Source organism: Furipterus horrens, unplaced genomic scaffold (assembly GCF_987537825.1).
Source record: "Furipterus horrens unplaced genomic scaffold, mFurHor1.1.pri manual_scaffold_5, whole genome shotgun sequence".
Classification (NCBI taxonomy): Eukaryota; Metazoa; Chordata; class Mammalia; order Chiroptera; family Furipteridae; genus Furipterus; species Furipterus horrens.
In genome coordinates this window covers 109,036,009-109,044,853 of record NW_028327175.1, presented here as the reverse complement: position 1 = coordinate 109,044,853, position 8,845 = coordinate 109,036,009, and the positions used below count along the sequence as shown (strand labels likewise).

At 48.3% G+C, this 8,845-nt stretch overlaps 1 protein-coding gene across 1 annotated transcript; it reads right to left on the bottom strand.

Moving 5' to 3' along the window:
* Positions 1-8,095: 8,095 nt before the first annotated feature.
* Positions 8,096-8,545, bottom strand: TNP2 (transition protein 2). Its single transcript, XM_090279359.1, has one exon. The coding sequence runs from the start codon at positions 8,543-8,545 to the stop codon at positions 8,096-8,098; it is 450 nt and encodes a 149-aa protein (XP_090135485.1).
* Positions 8,546-8,845: the final 300 nt, after the last annotated feature.

The following is an 8,845-nucleotide window of genomic DNA, read 5'->3' as shown; positions in this document are numbered from 1 at the left end:
TGACCTTCCAGACACTTAGGGCTTTAGCCAAGATCACCTATGGTAGGGACCTTGGGACATACCTCACAGCTGTCCCTGAGCCCAGTTCCCCTGCCCAGAATGTCACCACACTTGGCCCTGAAATGGGTGTCAAGACTCCTCTAAGGAAGAGCTGGGACACTCGTGCTTTGTAGGAGAGAGCGTCACCATTTGCTGCTAACAACGTCTTGGTATATTATCTTATTTTCTCTCTCTCATGGTTCTGCGAGTCAGGTGTCGCCATTTGCCAGATGAGAAAAGCACTATTCAGGGTGCTGGTGGAGCTCGGTGAAGGTGTTTTGGGGAGCCCTACGTCACTGTGTGTGGTAGACCCTAGTCCTAGCCCCTCCCAACAGCAGGAAAGTATGTGTTTTAGCGAGGAGGGGGTTGCCATGCAGCTAGCTGGGAACACATGAGTCCAAGAAGTTTCTCCTCTCGGACAGAGGAGGCCGAAAGGGCAGTGAGTGATGACGTGAGCCAGTGGCTGGACTCCAGTGTGATGACAGGCTGGCTCCTTGGCAGTTCTGGGGAGGCTGGATGAGAACCTTCCAGCAGGCCCATTTGTCCCCGTGTGACAGGTGAAGAAAGGAGAGATTGGTCAGAGATGATGTGAAGTAGCCCGTACTAACCAGCTTTCAGAAAGTAGCCACTATTAGTGTATTAATAATTCCAAAATGGGAGGGGCTGGAAAGAGGATTTCTGAGAGCACTGGTTGTCGAGCTCAGACATACCTGGTTCCAGTCTCAGCTCCCCACCCCCACCCCTGTCAGCATCTTGGCTCCAGGCAAATTGACTTAATCCAGTGGCTCCGAGAACTGTCACAAAGCAGGTCCAGTGCCTTTTCATCAGCAAATCCCTCAGGACCTTGCCTGAGCCTATTTATTCTACTTTTACTATTCCAATAACCTGCTCTGGTTCCCACCCTACCCCATTTCTGAAGGGGCAAATTAGGTTTCAGCAGCTGACGACAAGAAGCAGTAGCAGACACCTTTGGCAGTCGACATAGAGGGGAAAAAGAATTTGCAAAAGCTGTGAGGCTAGACACAAGAACTGACACAGCAGGCTGGGGACACAGAGTAGGGGCAGGAGGACTCCTCAGCTCATTGGCCCCTTGCTGTGAGAAAGCTGTTAAGAGTGGCAAGAGGTTGAACGTGGCCTGGTTCTTTCTCTCAGTTTGAGGAGCTGTCTAGTTTCGGGGCACACTGACCAGTAGCAGACCTGACCGTGGCCCATGACATGGCGAAGCCCAGTGTGCGCTGGTGTGAGGGTAGGCACCAGGCCAAGCCAGCAGGGCCTTGCGCAGACTCCGGAAGGAGGTGATCCTTGACCTGAATTTTAAAGTCCAAGGGACTTAGCCCAAGGAAGAGAAGGGAGAGCACTCCTGGCAGAGCACAGCACAGGCTCAGGCTTGGAGACAAAAAAATGAAGGACCTGAGTGGCAAATGGCAGGAGATGAGCCTAAACTAAGCAGGAGAGGCACTGAGCGTCACCACAATGGCTTATAGGCGAGGCTTGGCTGGGGAAAGGCAATGGGCTAGCCTGGGGCAATGAGTCCCTTTGGGGAGAGCATTCTGAGTCACCAGGCCCAGACTATCAAGCCCAGAAAGGGACTGATGCCATTGGCTCGAGAGAAGATAGCATTTTACAGTAACAGAGTTTATACTCAACATTCTTGTATTATCTCTTTTCAGAGTTTACAAAGCTTCGCTGAGCACCTACTAGATGCTTCACTGATGCTCATTTCTCCCCCCTCCTTAATTTACTTTACTATTTCCTTGTATAAAATAACTAAAGCATTTTCCCTCCCCAGACATCTGTCTTTCCAGATCTTTTTGTGTGCATTTACATACCTGCATTTTCCCTCATAAGAATACAGTGCTGCTTTGAATAGAATTTTTTCCTCTATAAATGTTATATCTTTCTCCATATTGCCCTTTTCACCTAACAACATATCCTGGCAACTTGGATAGATCACATATAGATCAACTTCATTCCTTTAAAAAACTTCACAATATTTTTAAGACTGCATCCTCAATGTTCACTTAGCTATCGCCTGTGGATGGGCACATAAATGGTTTCCAGTATTTTGCTCTTGAAAACAATGTGGCCCTGCACCTTCCTGTGCAGCATCTTGGCACACACATGTGAGAAACACTTGGTACACTTTAAATGTTGACAGACACTGTCAGTTGCCCACCGACATGGCTGTGCATGCTGACCCTCTCAGCAGTGGCATTTGGCTGTGCCTGTTTCCCCATGCTTTCACCAGTACTAGTAATTATCAGACTTTTCCATTTTTGCCCATTCAACAGGCACACAAGTGGCATCTTGCTGTTGCTTTAATGCCTGCTCTTTCATGTATTCAACAAATATTTACTGAGCTCTTAGTGTGCACAAGTACCAGGGGTGCAGCAGTCAGGAGCAGCGTGTCCCCTTGGGCCTCTTCCCAAAGCAGGAGGTACGGGTGGGGCGCAGAAAGGTTCAGGGACAGGCCTGGTGTCGCCCGCAGAGGGGGTGGCGGAGCTTGGGGCTGACTCTTGGTCTGTGTAGCTGCAGAGTTTGATGTATATTTTGTCTAAATTGTACCTCAAATGGGCATCTCAACCCAGGCCCTGCACCCTCTTCCTTGACTTCTCCCTCCTCCCCCAGGACTGCTGGGTCTCCTAGTGACATCTAGGGCCTGCAGGAGTGACAGCGCCCCAAGCAGCTGAGCTACAGTCCTACCACAGGTGGGGCTGTGTCTGTTCCCCAGACCTCACCTCACCCAGGATCCCACCAGAATTAACCAGAAGGACGAGATAGGTCACCTTCAGAATCTGCATAGCCTCTCAGTGGCTGAACTGGGCGTCTGTTTCTCTGTTTCCTGAATTTGGGTTTCCAACAGGCCTGGCCTCAAACTACTGCTGCCGCACCCTAAACCAAGCAAGTGAAAGAATGAATCTGTGGTTTAATGTTTTTCCTCTTGTCATCGTGTGTCTGACTGAGAGAGGGTGGATGTGTGCCTGCGAGTACTTGCTTGTTACAGTGTGAGAGGGGAGGCGTGTGAGAGTCTGCATGTATGTATGGGCGAGTGTGCATGTATTTGGGAGTCTCCATGTGAACCTAGGTAACTGGATCTGAGCGGGTTTGATTGCTGATTTCTTTGTATATGGGACTGTGTATCTGTGTGTGTTTGTGCCACTTTTTTTCTGCGTGTTAGTTTCAGGGAAATGTGAGGTTAAGGACCGGTCCATAAACTACACATGTGATCTAGTCTGTCTCCTTCCCAGTTCACTTCCTCTATTATAGAGATCATGTCTCTATGATAGCAGATCTCTTACCTTCAGTTATCATATTATAAAAGGACACTGTTCAGAGAATAGGGAGGTCCTTTGGTGAGTGGAGCTCACAGTCCCTGGCGCCTTATGCTCAGATGCTCTTTCTCTACTTCCTCCCTTAAATGTGCTCCCTAGAAGTTTTTTCCAAACTCGTTTGCACCGTAGCTTCAATGACTATCATGGGATTATGTGGTTTTACATTTTTTAGTAGGAACCAGGAGGCTTGGGGCAAAGGATGAATCCGTGATCTTAGACCTGCCCTCCAGGAGACCTTGATCAAATCATTTCACCTCTGAGTTTCAGCTTCATCTGTAAAGTGCGAATAGTAATGCCTCTGTTGAGGGTGTGTGGATTCAGTGGAAATACTTTATGTCAAAGGATCTGGCACTTAGTAGGTGCTCAATAAATGGTCATTTCCTCAGCCTATTGGGGCCCTTCCCCACGCTAAGAGGGTGCATGGTATCAACCTAGAACATTTCTCTACTGTGGGTGCAAATTGTGTCCCAGATCCTCTGCTAGATGCTTGTGTGATCATCATGTCAGCAAACCCCCAGTGACTCCTCAAGGAAGGTACTTTAGCACCCCACTTTATAGAGGAGTAGACTGGGCACAGAATGAGGAAATGACTTGCTAAGGCCACCGAGTTGAGCTCCGAAAGAGGACCTTCCACTGCGCACTGCTGCCTGTTCTGCAAAACTCAGACTTCCTTTTTCTGTTGAGCTATAACTGACATATTAGTCACAATGAAATGATATATGTAGTTAAATGGTAATAGGAAAAATAAAAATTTTAATGATATATGTATCTGTTACAAAATGATCACCACAACAAGGCCCTCTCTGGGTCCCTCTCCCACTACTGCAGACATGCCCATCATTTCCACGTTTGCTCCATCCTCCATCACCATGTGTTCCACCTCATTCCTGCAGCCCAAATGCCAAATGAAACACAAAAGGGAATAAAAGCAACCATGTGCTAACACTGTGCTCGGTGCTTTTACACACCTCTGGCTGCTGATCTCCCTGAGGTTGGAATTATTACACTGCTAGACAGATGAGACAAGTAAGTCTCAGAGTGAATGTGACTAGTGTGAGACCCCCCCCCCCGCCCCCCAGCTAGGGGTGTGGTTGCCAATGTAAACTGGGGTCTGACCCTAAAACCAAGGCTTGAGGGTTTGAAGGTTAAAAGGTAATTTACATGGGACCCTTGTTACAGAAACGGGGGTGTCCAAAAACCCCAGAGTTTGCGGCTGGGGGATGGGGAAAAGGAAGCAGCTTTTAAGACACCTTTGCATGTCTGGGGCTAGTTGCTTGTGTCTTTGTTATGCAAAATGGCTTTGATACTTCCAAGGCTCAGGAAGATGGGAGGGGTCTTGAACTGTGGGATGGTACGGAAGGAGCCTACAGAGCTTGTGTAGGGTTCTGTGAATGGTCAGAACGGGTTGCAACACCCACTGCATCAGAGGATGCAGTCAGGGATATATAAGCAGCTGCAGACTTTTTAGCAGGGTCTCACGCTCTCCCTCTGTCTCTCTGTCTCTGTCTCTGTCTCTGTCTCTGTCTCTCTCTCTCTCTCTCTCTCTCTCTCTCTCTCTCTCTCTCTCTCTCTCTCTCTTGGTCGCTATCGCTCTCGCTTGCACCCCCTTCATGCGGCTTGGTGAAGGGGCCTTCTCCATGCGGATTAAAGAAACTGAGTTCTCCGTGTGGTTTTGAGAGGGCTCTCCAGGACGCTTTAAGAGGCTCTCGTCATGTGGTTTTGAGAAGGAGAGAAGATCCACATGGTTTGCAGGAAGAAGGCAGTTTACAAGGAGGCTGAGAATCCACACGGTTCTGCATTGAAAACTGGAGGGCACCACACAGAAAGGACCTCCCCAGTCAGATTTGAGTGACTGGCAGCTACTGGTAAAGCTGAGCTGTGCCTAGGAAGTAGGGAAACGGTGTTTCCGACTTTTCTAAGGCTGGCCTGGTTTGGTAGGGGGAGGCAGAACTATGTGTTTGTGGGTATTTTAAAGAACATAAGACTCAACAGCAGAAATCCGCAGATAATCTAAATCTATCGTCGGCAGCCGTCCGTCTCGAGAGACGATGGTGTAGCTTCTTAAGAGTCCATCTGCACCGCCGAGAATGGCTGTGCAGTCCGACTCGGGAGTGACACGGTATCTGTCTCCTCCCGTGTTGAATCGACATCTTACGATGACGCTGGAGTGTCCTCTCCAGTGAAGCTGAAGCTACAGAGCCTGGGCAGGGTGATATGGAGGGTCTGCTGTTGCCCATGCAGCAGACCCCCCCTCTCTTCGCAGCTGAAGGATCCAAGGGAAAGATGGAGTCAATACAGCTTGGCTTCAGGTGCGCCGCAGGAGTTGCCGGTGTTGACTACAACGTCAAACCGCCTTAGGGACTCCGGCTCCGGATTTTCTGTCGGGGTTTACTCCCTTAGCCTTTCCCCTGAAGAGGTATGCCGCAAGGCAGCGGAGGTTTTTTGGAATCAGAGTTTTCCTTCTCTGATGTGCCCTGACTGGAAGATCAAACCAGCGACACTTAGCTCGCAGGCCGACGCTCAATCCATTGAGCCAAACCAGCCAGGGGGAATCTAAATCTATATAACTGTTAAATAAACAGTTCTTTTTCTTTTCACTAAACTCTAGTACTGAGAGTTGTAATTCTGGCTGCGGGCAATCTGGCCCCTAACTAAACAGCCTGTGGGTTCTGTTTCAATCAGAGCAGCCCAGAGGTTCTGTAACACTCTGACCATTCCTTAATCCTTTTATCTGGCAACTAGCATTTCTTCAGAAAAAAACTGTCTAGTACTTATATGCCCAATTAGTAGTAGCAAAGCATCATTGAGTACTTACTTTATGCTGGGCCTAGATACAACTTCACACACGTGATCTCATTGAAGCCTCCAGCCACCCAACAAGAGACCCATTTTAAATGACACAGCATCTTATCTCCTAATTCATTTGGAACCTATATGACTGTAGGGCTCTCTTCACCCTTCTCTTCCCTCTAGCTCTTAGCCCAGTGCCTTTATAAGTAGTTGCCCAGTAAGTGTTTGCTGAAGAAGGAATGCCCTCCTTCAGCCCATCTGTATTGGAGATCTCCAGTGCCATCCTTCAATCCCTCTGTCCTGGCCACAACCTACCAATGGCTCTTCCTCTTGTCCCTTCTGTCCTCTACATACACTTCAGTCTCTACACAGCAGCCAGAACCATATTTAAATACACATTAGACCTTGTCACTTGTCCCAAATATAATGTCCAAGCTCCCCACAGCCTGCAAAACCCTGCATAGCTTGGCCCCTCCTGGCACTCCCACCTCCTTTCCTGCCATCTGTATACCCTGTACCAGTTACTCCAGTCTTCGGAACACCCCCAGGTTCTTTCCCTCCTTGGGCCTTTTGCACATGCCGTTGCCTTGGCCTGGAACAGAGTTGCTCTGCATTATGTACCCTGCTTAACCGCTCTTCTCACCTGTCTCCTGCCACGCTCCTGGGTTGGCTGCTGTGTTTGGACCACATCAACAGGGTGTAGGCATCCACTGTGTGCACACTTGTATGCACAAATGTGTGAGCATATAGGACAAAGGGGGGCTCTGCACAGGCAGAGTGTTGCCTGTCTACTTTGAAGACTTCTTGGTGTCTCCCTCCTCAGTTCATTTCTGCCCCTGTGCTGGCATGGCTTCTTACACTTTCATGAGGTCTCATCACAAGACACATGTCCCAGCTTTTCTGCTTTGTGCTACCAAACCAGGCCCCAGAATACAGCACCTTCAGTGAAATAAAAATGTCAACTCAAGGAAAGTCATCCAGTGTACAAGCTTTAATCATTGTTGCATGGAAATCACTTGTAACATGTTCCTGCAAAAAGGCTGACTTCCTTCTAGAATTCCATGTGTTATGCTGTTTCTCATTTGGGTAAAACAGATGCAGGAACAAGCCATGGAGTGCAATCTCAGTTGTATTTCCACCCTAAGTGAAAGGAATAGGAAAGGGCCCCTTAATAGTTATACTTCATGAAGTTACTAACTCTTTTTTTTGGATCTTGGACTGCTCATTTGTAATCAAATATAGACATGGATAAAACATAGACCTTCATCAAGCTCCTTTTGACCTAATGTGAGTTCATCCCACCATTTAAAAAGACTAGGTGAAAAAGATAAAAAGACTGGGATGATTTATGGATGGGTCATAAATCATCCCAGTCTTTTTATCCAACACTCATTTCATTCTTTCAACTATATCCAGGCTATCCATCTCATTTCAGTCCAAACATCTATTCCATCCATTGGTCCATTCAACTCATCTATCCAATTAACCATCTATCAGTACACCTACCCATTTGTTTGTCCACAATGATCTAATCATCTACCTGCCTAGTCAGTTATTTAACCAATTCACTATCCATTCACCAACCACATCCTTTCAGCAATATCCAAACTTTCCATCCTTCCACTGATGCATTCTCCCATCTATCCATCCAGCTATCTATCCATCCATCAATGAGTCCACTTAAGCAATTATTAACCCTTCTATCATATCTCTTTACCTAACCACCCTTCTAATTAATTACTTAACAAACAAGCCTCCCATCCACCCATTCATCCTTCCACCTAACTAACCTGCCACCTGTCCACTTACCCTATCAACCTGTCCAACTTATTTGAAGAACTAGCCCAGAAATATGCATCATATATAAAACTTCCATAGCTTTTCTTTTCTCTGTTTACCCTTACCCCCTGTGCTCTGGCCTAGAGCTGCGGCCTTCACCGCACTGCCCCCAGTGTATGGCTGGGCTGCTCCCTAACACCTAGGGACTTCTGTGGTCCTTCCCCACCTGTGTGAAAAGTACCTGAGCTTTGCCTCTTTGTTTTGTACACCTGCTTGCTTCTCTTGACCACCTTCTTCTTGTTCACTCTTCCTTCCAAGTTTTTCCTTTTGGTGTAGCTGCAGGAATGGGTGGTGGGTTGTGTGGGGCAGTGGTGAGAGTGCATGGTACGTTTGTGATGTCTTGATGGTGGGCTGGGGCTTGGGCTCTGGCTCTGGTAGCCAGGTACACTACGGTGGCCAGTAGGGCTTTGGCTGTAACTCTGGCTCCAGCTGCAGCTCCGGCAGTGGTGGCTGCAGTTGCACTTGTTGCAGGTGTGGCTTTGGGGCGGAGAGTTGCTGTAGGGCTGGGTGTGAGTGATGAGAGGGTTCTGTGTCTTGGTGTCCATGGGAGGCCACGCTTGGAGGGGCAGAGGCTGCCTCCTCCTCTTCCTTTTCTTTCAGCACACCCAGCTTTACAGAGTCCCTGGCATCCCCTAGTTGTGTGATTGGGCCCGATTGTGATGGCACGGACCACGGGGATGTTAACAGATGTGGCACAGTGGGACAAAACCCCCTACCCCTTACCCTAACTCCCAGGGTGGGGCAGCTTTCAGGGCCCTCTCATCTGTTGGTTAAGAGTAGGGATCCTTGGGTCAAATTGAACTGGGTCCATATCACAGATCTGCTTTTTCCTTTCCTTATGGATC

Bases quoted from the DNA above. Each gene is read 5' to 3' on its own strand.
- TNP2 (XM_090279359.1), bottom strand. From the start codon at position 8,545: ATGGACACCAAGACACAGAACCCTCTCATCACTCACACCCAGCCCTAC.